The following is a 26,763-nucleotide window of genomic DNA, read 5'->3' on the forward strand; positions in this document are numbered from 1 at the left end:
CAGTCCCTTTATTATTTATTTTATTTTTATTATGCCAAATTAAATAAATATACTTCTAACACGCGTAAATAAATACATGCACCGATTTTTTATTAATGTGAAGTTACTTTTAAATTAATTTTTTTATAATGGTTTGATATATACCAGAAGTACCCTAAACAGGGTGGAAACTTGCTGGTTCTGCATTACAAATTTTATTTAGAATCGTTATTTAAATCCTCTCGCTATTAAAGCTCTACCATCTGAACTAAATTTGGATTGAAACTGTAGTGTACCCCCAAGTCGAGTAAACAGTTATAAAGGGTCGGCTGATCATCCAGTCATTTTTATCACATTTAGTGTAGAGCAGCGGTTCCCGAAAGGTCGGGACGAATGTCACATAAAGCAGGCACAATTATTGTCAAATAATTGTTCATGAAGGAGTTGGGATTCTGCCAAAAGAAACGTCAATGATAGGGTTCCATGGCCGGAAAAAAATAAAAATTGGGAATCGCTGGACTAGAGCTCATTAATTTAAAACTGGTTCCATTATTAGAACAACAAAAATTATGTTATAAGTTGAGTGATTTAAATTTTTTTAGTTATATTTACTGTGGCCAGAACAGTATTGAATCCAAAATGAAGTCTTATCAGTTTATATCTGTCTTACTTAAGCGTGTGCAGAACTTTAAAAAAAATGTAATTTTAAAACTTTTCCAGTTATCATATTGGTGTCTTATTTACAACACGCTTTTAATAATGTGCTAAGGGCAGATAAGTGGTTCTGTTTACGTATTTAATTCTTTAATTGTATTTTTTAGAAGAGTGACAGTGGCTGTATGAAACTCTTGGTGAAGATTTTTTAAAGCACTCAGGAAACTTGCAAAACACCTTTACCTTTTTTCTCTGCCATGCAATGTAATTGTCACTTCACAAATCTCGTAGCTGTCCTATGCAGGACAAGAAGTCTGCAAGCCATTTGGAGGCAATATGTTAGATGTATCAATGAGTGACACTTTTCATCTGCCTCACTAACACAGATACCTTTAATAGGGTTTCACTGTGAATTTTGTGGAAATTTATCACTTCAAAAACCATTTATCTTTTTAAGTTCATTTGAAAACACAATTGACATACATTTACCACGCCTAACAGTACGTACGTACATATTTCTAAAGAATTCTACGTTGAATTTTATGCCTGAGTTTGGTATTATAAGTGTATTTGCAACATGAGAACACATGAATTTGCTTGTTACCGAGGTTAGATGTTATACATCACTGGCGAGTACTGAAAAACTCACTCAATTTTTTTGTCATTTATTGGTAAACTTTATTCCATGACAGTTCAATTACAGCTAAGTGTTAAAAACTAAAGGATAGTACATAATTTTTGTTTGATTGATAATAATGAGTGTTTGATCAACGCAGAGAACTTTTGGATCTCCCTTAGCATTCACTTGCCGAACTTTGTCAATGTTTAGCGGAAGAATCATGTTTCCAAATCAATATCACCTAACCCAAACCCCCCGTTTTGAATTATCAGTAGGGACAGAATAATAAGGTTAATTTCAATAAAACCAAAATAACACCGAAAAGAATGTCAATAACACTCAAATGAAAGTTGATACAACAGAAAGAACCAAAATGCAACTAAAATCATTATATTGTATCAGTATTTTTAATGAAAACCTAACTGAAATTACAAATAAAATAATCTTTGAATATATTAAATTAATTGAAAGTAATTTATTTAGCATGAAGATTGTACCAAAATGTAGGTACTAAATAGCTTTAAAAAAAAAAAAATTTTTTTTATTTTATCATGATCCAACTCATTGGTATATTTTTTCAAACACACATCTACTTGCTAATTTATTTTTATTGTTGAGTTTTTTTGTAATAGACATGTTTATCTAATATATAAAATTCTCGTGTCACAGTTTTCGTTGCCATACTCCTCCGAAACGGCTTGACCGATTTTGATGAAATTTTTTGTGCTTATCCGGTATCTATGAGAATCGGCCAACATCTATTTTTCATCCCCCTAAATGTTAGGGGTAGTCCACCCCTAATTTTTTTTTTATTTCCAGTTTTTGGTAGGAAATCACCATGGCAACGGCTGTTGCTTTGTTGATGCTTCATTCGTCTCTATGGCAACGGCTATTTCATTGTTAGTGCAGTCCTCATCACCGTTGAAATTTTGCAAGTACTTTAAATATCAAAAATTGCCCTTTTTTTTCAAGTATATATATTTTACAGACTTGAAACTTCACAGTAATGTTCCTTATGTTACGCAGGATGACATTTTCCGAAAATTAGATCCCATAGCATAGGTGGTTAAAACCAGGCAACAGTGGGTACTTTGTCTGCATGAGAACAGTATTTTGCATTGTTCATGCCTTCTGCGTCTCCATGGCAACAGGCATCGCGCGGCAGTGGCGTACCCACAACGAGGGGCATGTATTATGAGCGGCGCAAGAGTGATCTGCCTGTAGACTGCCGTAGCGAAGTACGGGTACATCAGTTTTATGTTGCGTGCACGAGTCGGGAAACCATCGGTACATTATACAGCATTGTAATAAATTTTCACGGAATTTTTTATTATTTACCATTACTGTAAATGGGAGATGTGGCATAATTCTTTTTCCATTAGTATAGCCGTGCGAAGCCGGGTCGGGCAGCTAGTTACATATTATGATATTGAAAAGTGCATCGTGTATCAGTCAAAATGATACTGTTTTAATGATATAAGTATCAATAAACTTTTAAGTGTCATATTTGTTGGATAATATGCTAACTTCATAAATAAACAGAATTTATATTAAAAAAACTATATTACAGAAAAATCCTGTTTCAAAAATGACAGTGGCCTAAAAATAAAACCATTTTTAACTTGTCCCTAATCACCAGTCAATGAGTCATTGCCTGGCCTCAACGGTATATTTTTTTTCCTTACTGAATTCCTACCACGGAATTCTTCAGCACCCTGATTTTTAAAGATTGAGAGTGTGTTCATCTGTGCTGTCATCATCGTGCTGTCCATAATACCTGTTTCGGTTCGTCGCTGGGTTTTACATCAGCTGATTTAGTCCGGTTTTCTCTGTGGGTTTCTGTTTTCATTTTTATTTCTCACTAGCGACCCTAATATTGCTTTTAATTGTGAATGTTCAAAAAAATTTTTATTAATTTGTATTGAAAATAGGACACATAATTGCCAAAAAATAAATAAATAATTTATGTTCATCCGATCGCTTACAAACTTCACAGGATCACCCGCTGGGCTAATCTGAACATTGCCTGAAAATTTCGACAGAATCGATCCAGCCGTTTTTCGAAGTCCGTAGGGAACAATCATACACACATCAATACATACATATATCGATTTTGCAGTCTTCAGTATTTTCCATGACAAAACAGCGCAAAAAAAAATGCGGTGGCGTACGTCCAAAAAAAAAAAAAACTAGATGAAAAGAAAACCTCGCTGCGCGAACCATTTGAAGGAACCGACAGCGCGGGGTTTTTTTTTGTCGTGTTGCAGACCTGAAGCTCAGCATGGCCCCCGACCTGACGAGGGGGATCGTGACCGCCGGCCGGGCCGTGAGAGGGCCGCAGGGCCCCCAGGGGGGAGGATTGGGGGCCCCCTCCTCGACGTCCATCAGCTCCATAGACGAGGATCCGCGCATGGTCGGAGGTGAGTGGCCCGTCTCCCCTGCCCCCCGGTCTGCCCCCTGCCAGTGCCTCGACTCACGCACGTAGTACTGGCTAGCTGTAGGAAAGGTTTCGATGGAGATTAAAAACTGACGAAAACTAGCTTCCACTGCGCGGCTTAGGTTCCCCCCCCCTCCCCCTTCCCTTCTTTGCGCCAGTGAGGGGAGTGACGGAAATCCTCTGTCCCAAAGAAGGGAGGGGGGGGAACCTAAGCTGCGCAGTAGAAGCTAGTTTTCATCAGTTTTTAATCTCCATCGAAACCGTTCCTACAGCGAGCCAGTAGTACCACGAGTTCCATGCGGATTTATTTCATTTCCATTTGTATCGTTTAAAGATTATTTCGGTTGTTTCACGTTAAAATGTACAGTTAGGAAACATAACCACACAGATTTCAGTTCTTTCCTTTGATTTATCGAGTTACAATTCAAGCATTTGATCATTGAAATTTGATTCAATTAAAGTATTTTTATTTTGTTATAAATGGGTTTTTTTGATGCTTTTTCGTGTAATTTTACTTCATGAAGTAGAACATCCGTGAAACAATTTTTTGTGAAACGTTACTGACACGAAAAAGGACAGATAGTAGGTACTTGGCCAAAGAGATGTAAAGAGAGCACTATGCTATATACGTTGCGGGGGGCTCGTTTTTCGTTCTCCTCTTTGTGCAATAATTTGTCTCCCCCGCACAAAAAAAAAAATACCGACACAGATCGATGAACGAAAGAATATAAGACAGAAAGTGTGCGCATGCGCTTGTTTCGGAAAACAGATGTAGGTGTCCTATACAGTCAGCGGTGAATACCTTGGATTTTTTTTAATTTGCTACCAATGCTCTCGTGTTCCACCTTGTTCAACCAGCAGCGTAGAGAGCGCTGTTGAGACAGTCCCTGCATTTCCAGTATAGATAGCACTACCTGTTATGAATTTCATATTTTTTTGTAGAGATTTGGTGTGTTATGAATGTCAGAATTGTTTGAAGAAACACTAAAAAGCACAGTTTTTTTTTTATGGCGTGATTATTTCAACAGTGTGTAATATTTATTGTTAGTTAATCATTATTGAGTGATCAATAATTATTGATGTCATGAGCAGTTATTTTGAAGTGAGTAATAATTTTGTTAATTCATGTTTATTCATTTATTTTTATTTTAGTAAAATATCTCAAGTACAAAAGAGGTTAGGATTTTTAAATATTTGAAAGAAAATTGTCACTATTCAAGGTTCGAATTGCCAAAGAAGTTTTACTTCTGTCACCTGTACTGAATTACACAAGCTCTTTTTTTTTTTTTTTTCAGTTATATTTTTTTTTTGTTTGAGGTGACAAACACGTACGGAGAGTGGGCTCAACCATTTGTTGACAAATTATTTTAGTCTCGCAGTTGTCAGCGATTCGAATCTGACACGTGTTTCGTCACGCGAGAACGTTTGACCGACGGTACCACTGTAACGAGCGAGTAGACACTGTTCACGGAGGCCTGTTTGTCGCTCACGCGCTCGGCTTGCCCCGCGCAGGCTACCACTGGGACTGCTCGGACTGGGTGAACCGCAGCCAGAACCCGCTGCCCAACATCACGGAGGTGCCCGGCAGCGAGGTCCCGGACTCGTCGAGCTTCCACAGCAACGAGAGCAACGAATCCAACACCCGGGCGAGCTCCCACCCTGCAGGTGATGACCGTTTACCGATAGTTCCTCGATGTTGTCGGTACAACCGGTGGTGTAGCAAGCGGGTGGCAGGGATGGCCCCCGCCAGGGGCGCCGGAGCAGGGGGGAGAGGCGCCGCTGCGACGGTTTCGTGTTATTGAACCCTACCCCTCCCCCTCTCTTTTAATCTAAGAGGGGGGAGGGGGGGCGCTATTTTCAACTCTGGCAAGGGGCGCCAGTCACCTTAGCTACGCCACTGGGGTCCAACTTCACTCAAACCTTTGAATATATATACTGTATAGAAGTCGCCAGCCCAGGTTAAAATTTCTATTACGGTTTTGAGGTAGTTGGTTAGTTCACCGCCGCAATCGCCACCATCTCTAGGGCATCGACTTGTGGTGGTCCCTAGCGGACAAGTGTCGAACTCTTCAAACACTCCTTCCCCCTCCCGTTGAACGACCTTGAGCTGCAGTGAATAATAGGTGGGGCCGGCACGTCCACACAGGCTAACCAGGCGACCGCCCAGGGTGCCAAGTAGCTGGGGGCGGCGCAGCACGACACACAACAGCTGATATAATATGTTTAACGATTATTGAAACTAGATGAAAATGGATTTTTGTAACAGTTTGGAATGTTTCATATTGATATAAGTAATTATTTAAAGTCCACAGTGACCTGTTTATGATTTGTAATAAGTAAAAAAAAAAACACAAGCCTGCTTTCATTTGATTGTTGACAAAATCTTAGGCTTACGTGATGTATTTTGAGGCAAGGAAAATTTTTTTTGGGTGTCCGGCCGGGGGGGGGGGGGGGGGGGCATTAATGTTTTTCGCCTAGGGCGCCAATTTACCTTGCACCGGCCCTGATGATAGGTAGGGGGTGCGGGGAATGACAGCGGGCGACAGTGCTGCGCTCTAACGTGTAAATAACAACTAAGACGATACAGGGCGTTATGGCAGCGCCCTGCGGCGGTGAAGTTCCCAAGCTGCTCATCATACGCTTCTGAAAAACGTAGAGTAAATCCTATCCACTCGCGACTTCTATACAGTATATATATTTAAAGCTCAAACTCTGATGTCTCGGGCGTGCGCGTACACCAGTTTTAAAAAACCGTTGTCTGCTGACCCAAATAAATCATTACCAGGTACCACTATTTTATGGTTTTTTTTTTCTTTTCAACTCAATTTTTTTTTAAAAAAAAAGTTGATTTTGGTGTCATTGTTTTTATTTTTAATCATTATATTTATTTAAAAGAAGCTTTTTTATAACTTTACACAAAGCTAATTCGTAACAATCACCCGCATGCGCCTACACTGGCACAATTGACGTCACAGGCAAAACAAAAACTGCGCCAAAAACATGTGCAGACATACTTTACTATATTTCCTCTAATAACGTTCTTTAAATATTTTTTTCTTGAATATTGAATTCTTTGAATGCTAAGTATTTACTGTTGTTAGAGGTCGCAACAAACTAATTAAAAAGTAAAAAATAAGTATGATATCCCGAAAACTTACAGGTTACTCCAAAAATATTAACACCTTAGTTAATTTTTTTATTTTTATTTATCGTGCATATTTTATTTTTGACCCTTGACACCTTAGATTGGAATTCAAAGCGCTATATTCAAAGGTACCCTTTGGGATCCAGATTCTTTCGGTCTTAAAAGTCTTGCCAACATCAAAGTCATTAGACACAAGGGAGGTTGATGACATGAGAAAGGAAGTGGAGAATCGGTAGTATACCTCGGGAGAAACCTGCCGGCGTATGCAATGTCTGCCGTGTTTCCCACTGGGGACGAACCTGAGTTCAGACCCGGAATCCCGAAGATTATCGCGCTGACGACCAGGGCCGCAACTAGGTGGGGGAGGGGGGGGGGGGACAAGCGGGACATACGCCCCGGGCGCAAAGCTGTGGGGGCGCCGAAATCGCTTGCATTGTAATTCCTACTACAACTGGTAACTGGTAAAAAGTTTTTTAACTTGCATGCCAGGAATGTCTAATCTGATTTACAATATCACGTCTCAACATATTTAATGAACAAGTCTAGTGATTATACGGACTACTTTATGGACATAGTGGGTTCATGCATGGAAGTTACAGTAGCACAGAAACTGTTACATGTAGGTACGGAAAATGCTTAAATAGCACCATTTTTTCGTGGGAAGGCCCCCGGACCGCCCGCTTTATTGGTGTAGTATGTGCCAAAAACGAAGGGCGAGGGGAAGGCGCATGAATCCGTTCATGCCCCGGGTGCCAGAGACTCTAGTTGCGGCCCTGCTGACGATGATGCGAATGCTCGTTGTAAAGTTCTAGGGCCGGTGGACCCGCTGCGGGACATAGAAACGCTCAACGAGGACCAGGAGTCGGAGTACGTCGGGGACTCGGAGTGCGGGACGGAGGAGTTCTCGGACGGGCCGTACGCGCGGCCGGGCAGCCTCGCCGACAGCGGCGGGGAGGAGTACCGCTTCAGCGCGGCGGACAGCTACCTGCGGCACCCCAACACGTACCTGCCCCGCTACGTCAACAGCGAGACGGAGGCGGAGCCCCTGGACGCGGCGGGTGGCAGCGAGGACGACGACGACGACGGGGCGTCGCCGTACGGGTTCCCGAGCGGCCGGCGCTGGCGGGACGAGGACGGCTCCGTCGTGACGGTGCTCGGGGAGCGCACGTCTCTGCTGGGGGGAGGCGGGGGAGGCACTGCGACGAGCAACAGCGACCTGTCGACCAACCTCTGCGAGCTCGACGACTCGGAGTGCGAGGGCGCGGAGCTCAAGAGGCTCGACCCCCGCAAGAGGTGGTTCCAGTCGGGCGTCACGCAGACGTCGGTGTGACGCGTGGCGTGACGCCGACTCCAGGGTGACGTGCAGCATTTTGCGAGCCTCCGTCAAGCTTACGCCCGTGAAGTTGTACGTCGCGTGGCATAACCTAGCCGCCGTGTAGACGTCGATGTGGTGCATGGCCTCAAGCATCCATCGGTCTCATGCATTGCGTCGCGTGGATTTTTCGTTAAGAGTGACCGCGGAACGCAGGCTGGTGTACGACGCGTGGCGTTTGGGCACTAAAGTAGGGCTCGACGTAATACTTGATGTGACACGTGGTGTGTTGCGTAGAACACGAGGTGCCCCTTTCTGACATCAAAGTGCCATATGAAGAAAAAGCGTCTCGGATGACTCCGATCTCCGCCCGAAAATTTCGACACCGGTCTCACCTTCGAATCTGCTCGACGATTTTGTAACCTGGCAGAATATTTTGATACACTTAGGACACAGTTGAAAGGTTTTTATTTTTTTATATATTACCTGATGGGTAAGCTTTCAAATTGTTCGTTTCAGTGTAATTAACTATTATCAAAGCAGAGTGTTTTGTGAATTTCCATGTGTGTTTTTTCCGGTTTCGAGGGAAGTCGAGTTTAAGTAATAATCCCCTGAAATGCGAAACAATTTGCACACCTTAATAACGGTCTACAGGGCCAGAAAGGGGTTCTAACTGTCTCCGACGTAGTTTGGAAGAACAGCATTTATTTAATTGGAAATGTTAAATAAGTTGAGCCCTGTTGCCCGTGATGGCGGACCATTGTATTTCTTGCTCAGGAATGTTGGTGTTGGTGTTTCTTTGCAAGTTTTCATTGTATTGGTGCTATAAAAAACTATAAAGCTTGAGGTCTTCAAGAACAAGAGTATTTTGGTGAGCGGTGGGTTCTTCGAAACGAGAACTTTCATGCGGAATCAGCAGTTGGCGCGACTGAAACTCTCATCTTTATGCTCGAATGACTCTTTAACTATGTTGCTATATTCAGACATGCATAAGAAAACATGAAATAGTAAACACATTGAATAGCTTTTAAATGAAAAGTCAATATAATTTTTAAGTCAAATTAGGTGATTCCCTGTCGAGCATCGTAATTTTAGGGCATGAACGTTTCATGGACCAAGTGTGTGGAGTTTGGTGGGCGTCTGTTCGTTGAATCATCCTACCACAACATTCGCGTGAGCGTGTCTTGCAGAGCGTGAAAAAAAAATATATATATATATTTTTTTTTCGGAGGCGTAGCCAAATATTTTATTTGTTTGGGAAGGGTTTTCGGAAGTTTGCGTTCCTTGCATGAGACAGCTTGTTCTGTCCCTCGTTCGGTAAGCACGACTTACCACACTGGGCTATACAAGAAAAATGTTCTGAATTGATGATGAAACTACGGTAGTTCGAATTGATGCTTAGATTGCTATGTGTGAGCTGGTTCTAACTGTAAAATTATTTTTTCAGTCGCCAAGAATTGAAAACAGTACCAAACAGTCCTGGGGATTGTTCAGAATTGCGTACTACGTTCACAAAGTAACGTGTCTGAATTAAAGGAACCAGTGGCGTACCAAGATCGGAAGCGGAGAATTGAGATCTCAAACCGCACTAAAGTTATCGCAATCATAATTATTATACGTAACACTCTTAGAGCGGGTGAAATAATGCAAAAAAGCTATGCTATTTATTCCCTCGAGGCCCAAAATTTTGTTTGTTAAAAAAAAAATTAATTGCAATTTTCCTCAAGTGACATTGTTCAGTTATCAGTAACATTTTCACAAAAATTTTATGAAGTTTTCTTCATTCAAAGACATTGTGCTTCAATGTCCAAAACTTTGACTTTCACAGATGATATTTTATTGTAATGACCTTTTTTTTTATTTTTTATTCTCTAAACTGGTTGGAGCCCTTCGGAAACCAAAATCAGCTACTTAAAGGATTATAATAAATGTGGTATAGATACACAAATACATCATTAAATGCGATCGTAGTCTTAGCGATAGTTTCTGCGAGTGATGAGAATATTTTTTCACGTAAAGAAAAAAAGAGAAGAGTTTATGATGAATTGCGAAAAAACTGAAATCACATCAAAACATGGATAAATACACCATATTACACCATAATGCAATTCAAGTATGTAATGAGATATCACAGAATTTAAATAAAACTAAACTCATATCACTTAAGTAATTTCATTAGTACCAAATATTCAATGAATGAATATAGGGGTAGTTAATAACAATACATATGGTACGGTTGAAGTTGACTGACAGATTTAACTACTGTATCTATATTTTCTCAGTGATATGCATCTCCTATCTTATTTGTAAATTACATATTTTTAGTAGGTGTATACTTAAAAGTACGAAAGCTTGCATGCAGATTTATTTTTTGTTATGAGCAAATATGCCTCAGACAGTTATATAGCAAAAAAATTTATTTTAATAATTGCAGCTTGTTATCACAGTTGATCAGTTATATCAGAGTTTTAAAAAAATAAATATTAAGAAACATTTTATAGTAATGCATGTTGAACATGGCACTATAAACAAACAATATTTATAAAAACATTACGATATTACATAAAATATATAACAATGAAATCTCGTCTCATGTAATAAAGTAATTTTAGCTTCTTGGGAAAATTATCTTTCGTGGTGAGAGTTCATCAACTGCCTTATGATGGGTAATGGCTACGCTCGCGAGAATGATTCACCGTTCATTTTTTGGTTCATGGAACAAATCGCTTCTGTGAGCTCCACTGTCATTGCCTCGAAAGTGTTCGCATGATTTTAGTTGAACTTCAGAGAACTTAACTTTGTAATGCACAGAATTTTGAGGAGATTGTGATTACGGCGGTTCTGAACATCGTTGCCTTAAAATTAAAAATAATAATAATTTTTTTTTTTTTTTTTTTGCTTGCTTGGACAGAAACATCTGCATACATGAGTAATGAATGAATGTTCTTCACTTTGTGGAATTGCTTAGATGGGGCCTCTTCTGCAACATGCGTCGAAGTAATTATGTATGTCAATACTTTCACATGACTGATAATTAAACATTTACTCTTTAATATTGTTTTTATCAGGGTAATGATAATAATGTGGTGCTTTACTGTTATTGAATGTTGTGTCATGTCTCATGTTCCTCGATAAAAAAAAAGGCCTGGTTTGAAAGTATGAATTTTCAGCTTGACCTAAGTGACTTATCATTTTTTTTTTCTTGTAATACAAAATGCAGACAAGTGCAATTTGGTAATTTAATGTGTAGGAATGAAATTTGAAAATAATTTTGACACAGAATATGAGCATATAAGAGTTTTATTATGTTTAATTTCTAGGGTTGTGTGATTTCATCATTTTCACTTTCATTCTGATTAAATTCCTTAGTTATACCGACGAGGTACACATTGTACAACTTAGTATTTTTATAAAGTATGATGGATATGTATTTGATACTTTCTTCAATAAATAGTGCATTTAATTTTAAAAGTTAAATTTTACACCTAGTTAAACTTTGGTGATTCTTTAATCAAGAGTTCTGGTTCAAATGAAAAAATAATTTAAAAATTCTAATTTTAAAAAAAAATACGTAGTATTTTCTTGTTCTTTCTTGCCAAAATAAAGTCGTTTTTATTTTGCTTTCTTGTCCATTAAATTGCCGGTATCTTCTGAAGGTAAATAACTGTCTGCTTTTTTGAAGTCATCTTATGGTGTGAAGCCTATTGTTTCCATGACAAGACATGTAATTTAGGTTACGTCAGTGCAAGCCTGAACATTAAAACGGTTTGAACTTATTATGGCCTCAGAATTTTAATGTTTTTATAGTGATGATAAAATTGGTGTTTCTTTAAGTAAAGCTAATAAATTGTGTCCTTTTAGTTACTTAGTTTCAATTTCGAACGTAAATGAAACTATCTTTGGTATGTTTAACATATTCGCACGTCTTCGTTATTAGGTGGCAAAGATTTGCATGGAAGAGGTGAACGAAAAATTTGATTGCATAAAAAAAATTTCTCTCCAAAGATAAACTTATTTCTTGGTTGTTCATTATTAAATTTCAGTATTGCTTTTCAAGGGAAAGAAACTAAGAAGGAACAAAGTTGACAATTGTGTAAGAGCTTTGCAGGCCTGAGCATGCGAATTGTAAATCATTGGTATTTTCAAATAAAATACTTAAGATTTAAAATAAAGCCATCCCCTACTCTCTCCAACCAACCTATATATTCCTTACCCGTTTTGCATCTTTTAAATACTTCGTTATCCCTGTCCAAAAAAATTAAAAAAACTAAGCATTATTTATATTTATGTACTTATTTGGTCCATAAGGTTTGTTTCTGTTATCTTGTAAATTGCCTGATTTTTAAAAGTGAAATCCTTTTGCATTGCCTGCAAGGCCTCTGCGGATACTAGTTTTTTGATGCGAAACTAATATAAAATCAGATTTTTAACATATTTACGAAAAAAATCCAATTGCGAATATTGTTCTTGCAAAGCTGTAGTACACTTAGTTTCTAAATTATAAAAATTAATTTTAAAAAAATATTGTTTAGTGTTTGTAATATTTGAACTGATTAAGTGATTAAATAATTGGGGCGAATGGAAAATAGTGAATAAAAAAAAGGTCAATTTTGATGAATAAAACAAATTTTTTCGGTGCAAAGTCTCTGTGAAAATTTTTTATAAATTACAATGGCTTTAAGTACAACTATTACACCTTTAATTTAAATTTTGCTGCAGATTAAAATTCTCAAGATTGTATACATTTATAGACTAACATATATTTACCTCTACTCTGTAACTTTCATAGTTTACGAGTTTTAAGTGATGTCGAATCCTAAGCTGAAGTGATGTTCAAGCCAAGATTTAAAGACATTCATTTTCCTTTCGGAAGGGCTTCCATTGATTCGCTTGCCCGAAGTTTTTCACAGGCCTATTTCTTGCTACTTTTTCTTTCCTTAATTATAATTACCTTCAGTTGTAATTGCTCCCTCATATTTTCTGCACCTCCAGCCTTTTATTTTCCTAATTTTTTTTTTCCAGATTTGTTTTAGTGAAGTAACAATTGTCAAAAGGTTAATTCGAGGCATTGCATCCAACGAAACTAAATTGCGAAAGTAAATGAAAAAACCATTAAAGTCATCCCAGGCCTTAACAGGTGTTTCATTGTGTACTGATTTATTTTTTTTTACGTTGAGTCAGCAATACTTCATGTTTGGTTTTTCCAAGTAGTACATGTTGATATTGAAAAATTGAATTTATATCAGTGCCTTTAAGCAAAGAAAAATTGAGTTCCACCTGTACTCGATAAAAGCACTGTTTTGTGTGTGTGTGTGTGTATTGTGTGTGTCCTTTAACTATATGTTACTGTCGGTAACATGTTTATATTTTAATACTATGTAAGTTTTTGTATCAGAATAATATTGTACTATTGCAATTTTTTTTTGCGGCAGCTTTTACTCTGGTGAAACATATTTGATTTATTGTGAGGAAAGACATGTATGTAATTTGTGATGTTCTTCTTCTGTTTGAAAATAATTTTTTTTTACTTGACTAACTTCGATGAAGAAGTTATCTTTTTGTTCAAAGATTTTTGTTTCCTTTATGTGAGAAACTTGACTTAACTGTTGATGACCACTGGGTCTTCCTTGATTATTCCCCTTGACCACTCAACTTAATTTATTTGCATTGGCATCACCTCATTTGATTTAGTTTTCGTTATTGATAAGTAATTTGATTGTTCCTTTAGAGTTCTCTTATCTAAGGGCTGCTAGTAGAGTTATTTTTAAGTTCATTTATCTGTATTGGTTTCGTATAGCCATTGGTTTCTAAGTTTTTTATTTTTATTTTTTTTTCTTCAAAATGTAACCATGGTGAAATTTTATTTTTTTAACCATGTGAACGGTGTTAACATTCTCTTTAATGTTTAGGCCCAAATTTTCTGTGTTTACTTTTTCTAGCTGATCAAATGATTTAAACTTTCTTGCTAAAAACAATTTACGAGTTTTACGATAGCAGGAAAGAGTACACATACACTGGTAAACTGAAAAATTATTTTCATTGGCATTTAATTTTAAAAATTAAATTATAATATATATATTATTAAGCAGTGTATCTCTTGTTCACTTGTGGGATTGTTGCTGTTCATTTTATAAACTTAAAAAAAAAAATTCTGTGAATGCATGGTGAAGTTTGTGTGTCTCTTTAAAATGTTACATTCATTTTTTTTTAATTTATAAACTAAAAATAGTGTTGTTTTTTTTAATTTTCACATGTATGTTACAATTCCAACCAAAAAAATTAATTGGCATTCTAATTTGAGATCAGAATATCAAGTCTCTTTTGGTACTTCATAGAATGCTGTACTATTAGCAATTTGAGTTATATGATAAACTGTATCCTTACCACATATCTAGAATGCTCATTGGTCATTGGACATGTCATGTGAACCCATTTTGAGTGAATATATTATGTACTTGTGCTGTAAGTCGCTATTCTAAGAAATGTGTTTGAACTTGCGACGCATCGTGTAAACATGATTTTGTACTGTACTTTGTAAAGAAACAAGTGCTTTTTAAAAAAAAATCTTTGTACATAATCTGAAAATTGTTGATAATATATACTATTGTATTTTCAAATAAAAAACTGGTTTATATTAATTTAAATTTACCTCCACAAAAATCACTGTTTTTTCTTTAAATTTTTGTCTACAGGCAATCAAAATGGATTAGACCCTTGTTTTGTTAGTTTCTTTGCAAAAACCTCTGAATTAATCATTTAGGATTAAAAAGGGAGAATTTCAGGTAAAAGGAAACAACATTTTATAATATACTAGGATTTTATTGTAGATGTAGGCACCTCTCCCCATATCTTAAAAAAAATATATTTTTTTTAAATCTATCATTCTCACCAACACAGAGAAAAAAAATTGAATGCAAAAAATGGGTAAATGGTACTATTTTCATCCCTGCACCCCTCCCCCAAATGAAATTCTGCGTACACTTCTGAATTTAGGGTGTCATTGAATGTAAGTCGTTACCTCATTTACAGAGTTCAAATGCGGCAAAATGATGAATTTTATAATTGGGTTAATTCACTAGCTCTACTAGTGGGAGTAATGAGGTAATGCTTTACTTCAGCAAGTGATATAATATTGTTACGAACGCGAGAGACCAGACCGCGATGCCCGCTGGCCGACGTTGCACGGCAAATGGTTGTCACACGCAATGTCATGTGGTGTCCACTCACGTAAGGCATGCCACTCAACGCCTGGCTGGATTAAAAGTGATGTCGCTACCCTCTTTAAACCCCCCCCCCCCCACACTCATCGCGCATCATTCTTCCTCGGCGCTGTTATACATCGCTGGGTGGCCTTGGGAATTCCGCGGGCCGCCGCGCGTAGTGGCGCGAATAAGCACCGCCTTTCTGGATGTTTCGGGCGTTGGGGTGGGCCCGGGATGACGCTACTCGTCACAGCCGCTCTCGTCGGTTCGAGAAGGGCGCCTCGGGTACTTGAGCAGCTACGCCGGCCTCGGCGGAGTCCCACGACGAGTTCCGAGAGCGAAAGAAGTGCGACATCGATGAAGAGAGTGAGAGGGCATGTGTCGTTTTGCCTGCGTTTTGCCTCATTTTAGAGAGTCGCTTAGCGAATAATACCGCACAACATGGGCGTAATTCAAGGGTGGCAAGGGGTGGTAGTTTGCCACCCCAGAATTGTCCTACCCAGTATTAATTTAGCCGCTCGCTATGTTCGCGATGTTTGCTACGCGAGTAAAATGATGCAGCCAGCTGCATCTGAGGTGATACTGGCCACACAAAGCTGTGTTCGCTATGTTGGCGACATCGCCAAGTGTTTGGTTCTCGGCTGTTTAAAAAAAATATATATATGTTTCTGGCTTCGCGCATACGCAGATAAAATAAAAAAGAAAACATCTGTTTCCGCACGGAATTGTGGTGTACTTTTGCGTTTCCTTTTTATGAAGATTAATTAATCTCAGTATTGTGCTTTAAATAGTCAAGTCGACGTAAAAAGTTAATTGAAAGATTACGAAAATATCCATCATGTTTGTAGGATAAATCGATGGAAGAATATAGAAGGCAGGATATGCATGACAATGCCTGGGATTTGATTGCCAAGGAGATGCTATCAAACTGAGTTGAATTTATCCTGAAAGAATCCACACATTTTGGTTTCGTCCTCACAAGCAACTGCTTTATCAAATGATGACATTCTTCGGATTATTTTCTTTTTGAAATTAACTTCATGAACTTTATTTTTTTTTTTTTTTTTTTACGTTCGCGTGTTGTGAGAGCCAGCAGAATGTCTTCATCGTCGGAATCATCATTGCAATCTCACGGCATGCGTCTCTCCTACAACGCGAACTGGACTGTCCTGTTCTGGCCGCCTGGCGCAGCGAACATAGCGAACATAGGGAAGCCTATGATGTACATTCTATATTGCACAGACCCGAATACTCACGTTGGCAAGCCTTTCTTTTCACAGACGAGAGAGCCAAACCCGAAGTTCATGTTCGCTTTTTTTTTTCCCCGTTCTTTCTCATTGTATAAACCGGTGTGGCATTAAATTTTGCGGTCGATTAGGATAGGTTAGCTGCATTATAAATACTTTAAATTATTGTGTGAAGGTTGGTTGTATAAGGTAAGTATAGCTACATTAAAAATACTGTAAAATCATTTTATGGTTGCTTAGCAAATAACTTTTTAATATGTAGCGGGTGTTTCTAGCTACATTATACATACTTTAAAACACTGTGGACGGTTCATTTGGTTAGGATAGCTGCATTAAAGATACTGTGAAATCATGTAAAGGGTTTCCTAGCCCTGGACAGCTACATATATTAAAAAGTTATTTGCCAAGCAACCATAAAATGAATTTACAGTATTTTTAATGTAGCTATACTTTACCTAATATAACAAACCATTTACAATGTTTTAAAGTATTTATAATGTAGCTAACCTATCCTAATCGACCGCAAAATGTAATGCCACACCGGTTTATACAATGAGATAGAACGGAGGGGGAAAAAAAGGCGAGCATGAACTTCGGGGAACTTCGGTTGTGGCTCTCTCGTCTGTGAAATGATGGCTTCCCGTGTGTGCGAGGGAGAGAAAGAGAGTGACAGTGGGAGTGGGGGGAAAGAGGGCGAAGGAGGGAGCTAGCAGAGAGGAGGGGAGGCAAAGTAGGGGTGGTCAGCTCCGACTTGTCAACACACTTCAACCCAACAGTTCGTAACCGATCCCCCGACAAAGCGTATGTCACGTGGTAGGACTAGCGGCACTTCCGGCTCAACGCCCAGAGATCAAGATACAATTTTAACCGGGTTCATAAACTATGCAAAAAAACAAAAAGCCGAATGACGGAATTTTTTTTTTTTTTTTAAACACCCGCAAGCATCTTTCCGTTTCCGATTTCCGTATTTGAAGTGAAATGTTCCGAGAAGTTTTTTTTTTTTTTTGAAACATCGGTATTATAATGTGTAATTATATAAGGCTAGGATTTTATTTTTTATGAGAAGAACCACGTTTTTTACGTATTAAAAAATATAATTAAAAAAACTAAGGCTTTTTTTACAAGTATACATGAAGGGAAAAAAAATGTATATTTGTGTTTCAATTTTAAAGATTTCATGACGTGTTGCGACTTGAGTGTTACGTCGTTTAACGTGTTTTTTTTTTTTTAGTAACTGTAAAGTTGGACTCGCGTGGTGATGAAGGCTTGGTTGTTATTCCCGTCTTCTCTCTCCCGAGGTCATCGAAAACCACGGAAGACTCTCGTCAAATGGTTTTAACAAGTAGTTCGCCCTAAAAGGTTTTTCTTTTTTTGCTTGTGAGTTTCGTTGTGGTTCATAAACCCGAAAGGGGGGAGAGACCCCGGAACAGATTTTATTTTTTGTTCTCTCTGGTCGCGCGCGGACGGCGATGCTCGAGGTGTTGTGACGTGACAGTGACGTGACAGTGACGTGACAGTGACGTGACGTCACGATGATGTCCTCGGCGCCGCGGGTGGACAGCGCCGTCTGGGCATCGGCGGTCGTCGCCTTCGTCGTCTACGCCAACACCTTGGACGCCGGCTTCGTCTACGATGACAGGTCAGTCATCTTGGTCTAACAATACTAAAAATGTGTGCGTGGGCTCCGCACAAGACGGAGGGGAAACTCCTTGGCTGAGGTCGCAGATATATATATATATATATATATGTATGTATGCGAGTGCTAAAGTATGCTATTGAGCAAGTATGCGAGTGTGCAAGTATGCGAGTGTGCGAGTATGCGAGTGTTCATGTATGTGAGTGTGCAAGAATGCGAGTGTGCAAGTATGCGAGTGTGCAATAAGCGAGTACGTATGCGAGTGTGCAAGTATGTAGGTGTGTATGCAAGTGTGCGAGTGTGCGAGTGCGCAAGTGTGCGAGTATGCGAGTGTTCATGTATGTGAGTGTGCAAGTATGCGAGTGTGCAAGTATGCGAGTGTGCAAGTATGCGAGTGTGCAAGTATGCTAGTGTGCAAGTATGCGAGTGTACAAGTATGCGAGTATACAAGTATGCGAGTATACAAGTATGCGAGTATACAAGTATGCGAGTGTGCCAGTATGCGAGTGTGCCAGTATGCAAGTATGCGAGTGTGCAATTATGCGAGTGTGCAAGTATTCGAGTGTGCAAGTATGCAAGTCTGCTAGTATGCTAGTGTGCAAGTATGCGAGTGTGCAAGTATGCGAGTGTGCAAGTGTGCAAGTATGCGAGTGTGCAAGTATACGAGTGTGCTACTCTTGCTCTGGGGTAGAGCGTCTGACTTGTGACTTGTAGGACCCGGGTTCGCGCCCCGGCTCCTCCAAGGCAGATTGCCCAGACGAAATGTTGGCATTTTTTCTGGTATGAATAGAATCCCTTGCAACAAGTCAGGCTACCAAAGAGACGGTGGGTGGGAAAAAAAAACTTTCTAGGATGGCTTTCAAATGGGGAGTCCGTTTCTTTGCTAGGCCATCCGGGGGTTTCTCCGAGGTCGTGGAGATTTGCAAAGATATTTGTTTTGCTTCAAAGCACTATGTTATAAATAAAGATCAATCTAACAAGAAAAAATACGTAAAAAAATGTTAGGTTTTTTATACCCCTCGCTATCTGTGTCTGTGCAATGGTTCAGACGAGTCTATGGATCATGAAACGAAAACTATATATCAAATTTTCCTGTAGTCGCACGATGGTAACAGCTACAATAGTATATCTTTGAAATCCACTCAAAAGGGCTACACACAAATAAAAAATTATGTATGTGCTTTTAAATAGTTTACTTTGATTTTTAATACTGGTCCATATATTTAAAAATATTTATTTATTGTGAATAATAGTGATATAAATTGTGTGATATGTCCCCGTGTGTATGATTTGTTTGCATTAGAAAGTATTGCATTCTTATACTAAATTAAAATATTTTTTATACATGTGTTTATATGAATATTGAATACGGAGTATTTATTTAAAAAAATTAATTTTACATTTTTATTTATATTAATTATTTGCATGAAAAATTATTTTAGTTTATTATAACTTCTAACCGCGTATGTTTTTTTTTTCTAAGTTACATTCATTACTAGTTACGTTTTACGGCCATTGCTCATTGGATGTTGTGCCATGTGTCCGTAACAGAAATAATAAATAATTATTAGTTTCCCCTCATATGTGTAGTTGTGAATCTGTAGTTTCTAAATATTGTGGACAAATCTTCAGCACCCTACTCATGTTTTATGTAGCTGTTATATATATATTTTTAAATTGTGAAGCAACTTAAGTTGTTCTTGCTGCCAATCACGTTGTTTGCAAATGAACAGTTTTTTTTCAATAAGTAATTCCTTTAATAGTAATATCAAAAATCGTTCGGTCTCTTACGTTGTGTGAGACATGACACTGCCCACGTGACTTCATAGTAGTCTTCTAACGGCCACAATTTTTTTTATGTGTGAACTGTCTTAGATCTTGGTATGTTTGTAAGGAATAACTTCGTTGGAACGATGATGCCATCTGTAGAGGAAGGCACGAAGAAAATTTCGCGGAAACTTTAAATTATCAAAGTGATTTTTTTTTTTACAATATGGACAGTATTTTAATTGAATTCCGTGTCAACAATCAGGTCAAAATCCAGATTTTGCAATTTTTTGACGTGACATCTTATAAATCGATGAACGCCGGCTGCACGCACAAAAAAAGTCCCGTTACGCACATTGTTCCGTTACGCTGTGTTCCGTTACGCTGTCGGCGAGTGCAGTAATAATAGGTTATGATACAGTTGACTAAAAAATTATGGTGATTCATATAATTGATGATAGATATTTGATTACAATTTATTTATATGAAAACTTACTTGTTCATAATTATATTTAAACTTTATAGCTAAACGCCAGTTTTTAAAATTAATTACAAGTCATCTACACGTGAAATGTTTCGTCGACTGTTTATAAAGTGAAGTGAAAAGTTAATGTGGTTTTCATTGCTTATTACAACAACAATTTCGGCAATAAAGGTTAATTATTCTTGCATTTTAAAAATCGGATTACTAGTATAATTTCAAGTATTTATTCTTTTATTATTAAAATAAAAATGATACAATTTTATTCATAAAAGTATGCAATCATTTCATCAATGTTTTGTTATGACGTTGTCAGGTTAAACTATCGTCCGTAAACCGACTTTACAGACAACCAATTATTTTTTTCCACCTCGTCAGTGCCGTAGGCTTTCACTTCCAACAGAAGTAGCTCTCGCGCTGACGCACGGATCAATGAGACTAACAACGGACGTATGTGGATGGATGGTTAATTTTTTTTTTTTCGATTGCCGTGTCCGATAGCCCGCGACACCATAAGCGTCCACTGTCCGCCCCATTTTACCGCTCTTCCCCCCCCCCCCCCCTCCATCCACACTCCTTTCCATCGTTACAACACGCTTTATGACGTCAGTATAACGCATTAAACCCCTTGCGTTACAGCTCCCTGAAGTTCTGCGAGGCTTTCATCGTGCCAGGAAATTTATGACGTGTAACATCTTGCATCTCGGTAAACGGCGAGGGGGGAGGGGGTTGTAATTTCGTGGATAGAATGGTGCTGCCATCTGTGGCGAATGACTCGAACCAAAGTTAACAAAGCCAAAAGGGAAACTTTTTAGTCCTAACTGCTTGATGAATTTCAACAATATGGACAGTATTTTAATAAAAATTCCTTGACGAAAATCAGGTCCAAAGCCGGGTTTCAGTATATATATATAATATATAGCATGTATGACTTCGATAAACTCCGACACCGTTTGACCAGATTGCTATGAAAGTTGGCACATCGAAGTGTTTTTTTTTTCCCACGGAGAAGGTTTTCATGCTAGCCATTTTTTTTGTAACTCGCCACTAGATGACGCTGCAACGCAGCAACTTTCTATACCGTTATACCGATATCTATGGATAATTGATTTTCAAGTTAAGAAAACAATTAGATACTGTTTACATCTGATATGATTTCGATAAAAGTTCCCTTCACTCTGTTTTCAGTCCGGGTAACGCCGGGTACTGTAGCTAGTAGTATATACAATTTTAGTTTGCAAATGGAATTATTCGATAGGCGACGAAGCTGCTCCGGCAGCGAATTCTAGCGGCCGGAGTGGAAAAAAAGAGTGATTTGCGTCAAGAAATGTAGTTAAAAATTATCTGCATTAATTTAATACGTTGAATTTCGTGTCCAAATTTCTTATTATAAGCGTATTTGAAACATGAGGTGAATTGCTCGTTACCAAGGTTATGCTGGCGAGCACTAATAGACTTACACCCCCCCCCCCCCCTTTTTTTTCTTTTTCAACACCATCCGTTTGCTAGCATCAGTTAGCATAGAAAACGAAAATACGTAATTATTAATATAGTATGAGTCAGAATCGACGGAAAAATTTCTGATGTTTGTTATCACGAGAAAGTAGGCTTAGAGCAAAAAATAAAAGTTATGGTCAGGTGGTTCCTAAAACTGGTACAACTTTGAATTTAATTAGAATGAAATTTTTTTTTTATTGCAATTAATAGAGGAAGTAGTTCTTGCCGCATCTTTTTCATGTCACTAGTGCACTAAAGACACACACACACACACACACACACACACACACACGTACGGACGAACGGACAGGCAGAGACAGGCAGAGACAGGCAGAGACAGGCAGAGACAGGCAGACAGAGAGAATTGCCAGAGAAACCATACACGTCGTTTTCGGATGATGCCACTTGTCAGATCTACCCGGGAGAGATCCTACAACCCCACATAGCATGTAAGCTAGCGGCAAGCTAGTCACATATTACTTGAATTAGGCTTGTCCTGCAAGCTTGACACATCCAGCTTGATTCAAGCCTTCTCTGAACCACAAACCATTGCCGCAGGCTTGCCATGGTAAGCTTACTGCAATCTTGTATTGGCAAGCTACAGCTCCCTAACGACGAAAACTTGTGCTACGAGTCCATGGTGCGAAACATTACTACTATTCTGGTTATTTGTGAGTCGCCCTTCGTAGCTGTCGAGAAATGAATTTGTTACGGATAATGCTCGAAGAATAATTAAACCTAGGTTGTAGGGTAAAATCCAAATATTCACTAAAAAAATTAATTTGAATTCGGCGTTTATCCGTGTGCACCTAGGTCTCCCTAGTGCTGGCTGTGTAACTTCTGGTGGTGCATTATTTTTGAGCACGTTAGGTTAGGTTGGTTAGTTAAGTTATCTATGAAACTGAAGTTATCAAATCTTTTTTTTTATTTTTCCAACATTACCCGGTCAGCGTCTGGGTAGACCTAGATGTACACGCCTAGTTAAAATTTTGTTACAGTTACTATCTTTGAAAGATTTGTGCAATGGGAGTGCATGAAATGATGCAAGTTTTTGGACACACGCCATTGCTGAGAACTTTTTCTGTTGAAGAAAAACTAAAAAATAAAATAAATAAATAAAACCCAAAAAAGACAAAAAAAAAACACAAAATTAAGCAAAAAATTGCTGTTGTCAACAAGGATATAAACACCACAAAATATTCCGTAACAGGAATATGGTCAACAAAACAAAGAAAAACAAAGAAAAATGTACTAAGAGAACGAAAAAAAAAAAAAAAAAACACAAATGATGACGACACAGAAATATTGAACCCAAAAAATTCAGCACAACGGTTGAAACGAAACAAAAACCCGACAAAACGAAAAGACGAAACAAACACAATAGTTTTCCAAAACAGAATAGAACGATAAAAAAAAAACCCACAAATGATGACAGCACAAAAATATTGAACCAAAATAATTCAGCACAACGGTTGAAACGAGACAAAAACACGACAAAACGAAAAGACGAAACGAACACAAAAGTTTTACCAAAACAGAAACAAGTGACGTTTCGGGAACTGCTATCTGCTCCTGTCCTCAGGCAGAGACGCACATGGTACGGAAACACAGGTGCGACTCAAATTTTCAGTTACTATTCGAACCTTACCCAGGAGATAATGGTAAGTTTAACCTGGGTGAAAATTGTAGCAGTAACGGGGATGTATGCGTGATGTGGGACTTTGCAGCCGCGCCATCGTGACCAACGACGACGTGAGGACGGACTCGCCGTGGTCGTCGCTCTGGCTGCACGACTTCTGGGGCACCCCGCTGGCCCACGGGGGCTCGCACGGCTCCTACCGGCCCCTGGCCGTGCTGTCCTTCCGCCTGAACGCCTGGCTGTCGGGGGCGGCGGCCGCCCCCGGCTTCCACCTGGCCAACGCCCTGCTGCACGCAGCCGCCTCCGGGGCCCTGGCGGCCTGGGCGCGCCGCCTCCTGGGGGCAGCCGCGTTGCCCGCGGGGCTGGTGCACGCGCTGCACCCCGTGCACACGGAGGCGGTGGCGGGGCTGGTGGGGCGGGCGGACGTGGGGGCGGCGCTCTGGTGCGTCGCGGCGCTGCTCGCGTACAGGTCGCACCTGCGGCGGCGGGGCGGTGCCGACCCAGGTGAGCTTCTTCGGGACGAGAGACGGGGTACCCCCGTGATACAGTCACGTACTTTCCGGGTTTCCAGGTTTTTGAATATGCTCTACCTCCGCAGTCACCCAGCCCCAGTTTTTTTCTGTGTGGTGATGCTTCCCACCTACAGCTTCGAGAAATTTCTGATACAGGTGAGTATTTTCAGCACAAGAGAGAGGCATACCTATTTTACCAGCACAAATTATCGGGGTTTTACAATTTTGGAATATGCCCGGCCTCCACGGTCCCCCAGCACCAATGTTTTCTGCATGGAGATGTTTTCACCTACACAACATACCTAAGGCCTTCGGATATTACTGACAAGAATGAGTTTCTTGAGCATAAGATAGAGAAATCACCATTAAACAGGTACGAAACTATGGGGGTTTCCAAGTTTGGAATTTGCTCTACCTCTGCAGTCTCCTAGTGCCAATGTTTTCTTGTGGTGATGCTTCCCACCTACAATCTAGAGAAATTTCTGATACGGGTGAGTAATTTGAGCACAAGAGAGTGAAACACCAATTTTACCAGCACAAATTATCGGAGTTTACAATTTTGCCTACAGGGAAAATGGCCTTTAATATGGTTCTGGCTGTGAGGAGAATTTGAAGTTAAAGAAGGAAATCCAGAATATTTAATTTCAGTATATCGAAGTTTTTAAGGTTTGGATTAGCCCTACCACCATAGTCTCCTATGCTTCTTGTGTGTTGGCGTTGCTTGCCTTAAGACGCACCAACAACGTCTTGATGGTACTGACACAGGTGAGTTTTTTGAGTGCAGGAGGGAAACCTGACTATGCCTACAGTTAAGAGTAATTGGGTTCAAGAAGGCAGTGCAATTGTTACTGGTCCAGGGCAGTCATAAGGGCGGAACTTTCCTGTTGGGTGGCACTGCTTGCCTCTCGGGTACACCTTCGTTATGTGGACAGTGTGAATGTAAGTTTCTTGATTCCGAGAGGGAGATACCGATTATGCAAGTACTTTTAATCTTGCCTTGCGCCTCCACAGTGATTGTTTCTTCGGAACTTTTGAGGTCAGAATCATCGGTGTGAATGATTGCTGACGGATCGAGCTCATGTGGCGAGTATCGTTGATTCGCACCCAACAGCCCCGGGCATGACTCAAAATTTCCGAACACACCAAGTGGCTCTTTAGTACACTAAAATATCGAATGTACGATCGCCTTAACCATCTAAGAAAATCCTTGCTCACAAAAAAAATGTAGGTCGGTGCCCAGGTGTTACGGGAGGAGAGATAGGATACTAAAGATGCAATATTGGTTTCAAAATTTTTTAAACCATGATAGTTCTTTAAAGTCAATCATGTTAATTTTCTTTTATTAAGGCAGGATTCACACAAAAAGAGACTTTCAAGGGCCATCATGAATTTGTACATTGCCAGTATTGTTAAAGCTGAAGTTCACAGGGAAACTATTTACAGCAGCTAACCACTCTTAAATCCAATAAATTAACTAAATTATCTTCTTTAAGTTTTTAATATGAATGATAGAACATTATTATAGATTAAAGAATGTTGAATCCAAGATGGCGTTTTATGGTCCCTATATCTCCCTTTTGGGATATCTGCTTAAGCTTGGAGTTTACAATTTTAATGGCCTAAAAACCGTTGAAACCAAGATGGTGTTTTTCGGTCCCTAAATCTCCCTTTCGGGATGTTATCTGCTTAAGTGTGGAGTTTATAACTCGTTGCTGCTCTTCTTCGCAGGTGCGGCTGCACCATACCTGGCTCTGACGTTGGTATGTTGCGTCGGATCGATGCTATCGAAGGAGGTTGGTGTTGGCACGCCGCTCCTCTGCGTCGCCTACGAAGCTCTGTGCCACCTCAGGTTGTCCGCCTCGCAGGTGCTCTGCTTCTTAGTTGGGCTTAGCAGTAAGGTGAGGATATGGAACGTTGCTAGTGTGATATTCTGAAAGCCAGGGAGTGGCCATGCATGCTACGTGAATCTTTCGAGCTTACGGTGTGCATCATGTTTGTAGGACCCCCCCAATCCAAGTGTTTTTAAGTGTAGTGTTTCCATTTTAGAAACGATATTAGAGGGCTGTTTTTTATGGAAGTGTTTGTTTAACTGCAGAACTGCTAACTCGTAAGTATTCACCATCAGGTATGGTCAAGTGCCATTTTCCCAATGTTTAAGATGTTGTTATATGGTCATACAAAGGTGAAAAATTCAATTTTCCCAGGATACTACCTGATAATGCCAGAGACAGTTTTTTATACTAATTAATTTTTTTATAATTTTTTAATTATTCTCTTATAAAAGCCCCACCTTAGTTTTTATTCTTTCTTATTGTTTTTACTCGTGCCATGTGCCAATAATATCTTTGATATTTTAGCAGGAAGTTGCACTCATTTACATAACAATATTTCTAAAAATTAAATTTTAGAAAGAAAGAAAAACACCTCGTTTCTGAGAGTGAATAAAAGTTAACATTTCCTGTTAAAAGCACAGTCAAATAGTCAACAAACCAAGCCATGAACTTCAGGTCTTAAAATCTCATTCAAAAACAATAGGTTTTTTTTTTCTTCAAATATGAGGAGCATGTTTTTGGCTGATGCATCCCTAACCAAAAAGATTATTTAATGTCAAGGCTACATAAATTAAAAAATATATA

General features: G+C 39.2%; 2 protein-coding genes across 2 annotated transcripts in view; both read left to right on the forward strand.

Moving 5' to 3' along the window:
- Positions 1-14,731, forward strand: part of LOC134540888 (fat-like cadherin-related tumor suppressor homolog) — an 898,605-nt gene extending 883,874 nt beyond the window's left edge. Inside the window, 3 exon segments of the mRNA XM_063383917.1 lie at positions 3,520-3,672; positions 5,202-5,354; positions 7,641-14,731. Coding sequence (XP_063239987.1) covers positions 3,520-3,672; positions 5,202-5,354; positions 7,641-8,164 — 830 coding nt within the window. The 3' untranslated portion in view covers positions 8,165-14,731.
- Positions 14,732-17,385: 2,654 nt separating this feature from the next.
- LOC134540968 (protein O-mannosyl-transferase TMTC2-like) overlaps positions 17,386-26,763 on the forward strand; it is a 42,063-nt gene continuing 32,685 nt past the window's right edge. Inside the window, exons 1-3 of the mRNA XM_063384060.1 lie at positions 17,386-18,234; positions 23,704-24,119; positions 25,856-26,025. Of these exons, the coding sequence (XP_063240130.1) occupies positions 18,128-18,234; positions 23,704-24,119; positions 25,856-26,025 (693 nt within the window). The 5' untranslated portion in view covers positions 17,386-18,127. The remainder of the gene's footprint in view (positions 18,235-23,703; positions 24,120-25,855; positions 26,026-26,763) is intronic.

This window comes from Bacillus rossius, chromosome 17 (assembly GCF_032445375.1).
Source record: "Bacillus rossius redtenbacheri isolate Brsri chromosome 17, Brsri_v3, whole genome shotgun sequence".
Taxonomy (NCBI): domain Eukaryota; kingdom Metazoa; phylum Arthropoda; class Insecta; order Phasmatodea; family Bacillidae; genus Bacillus; species Bacillus rossius.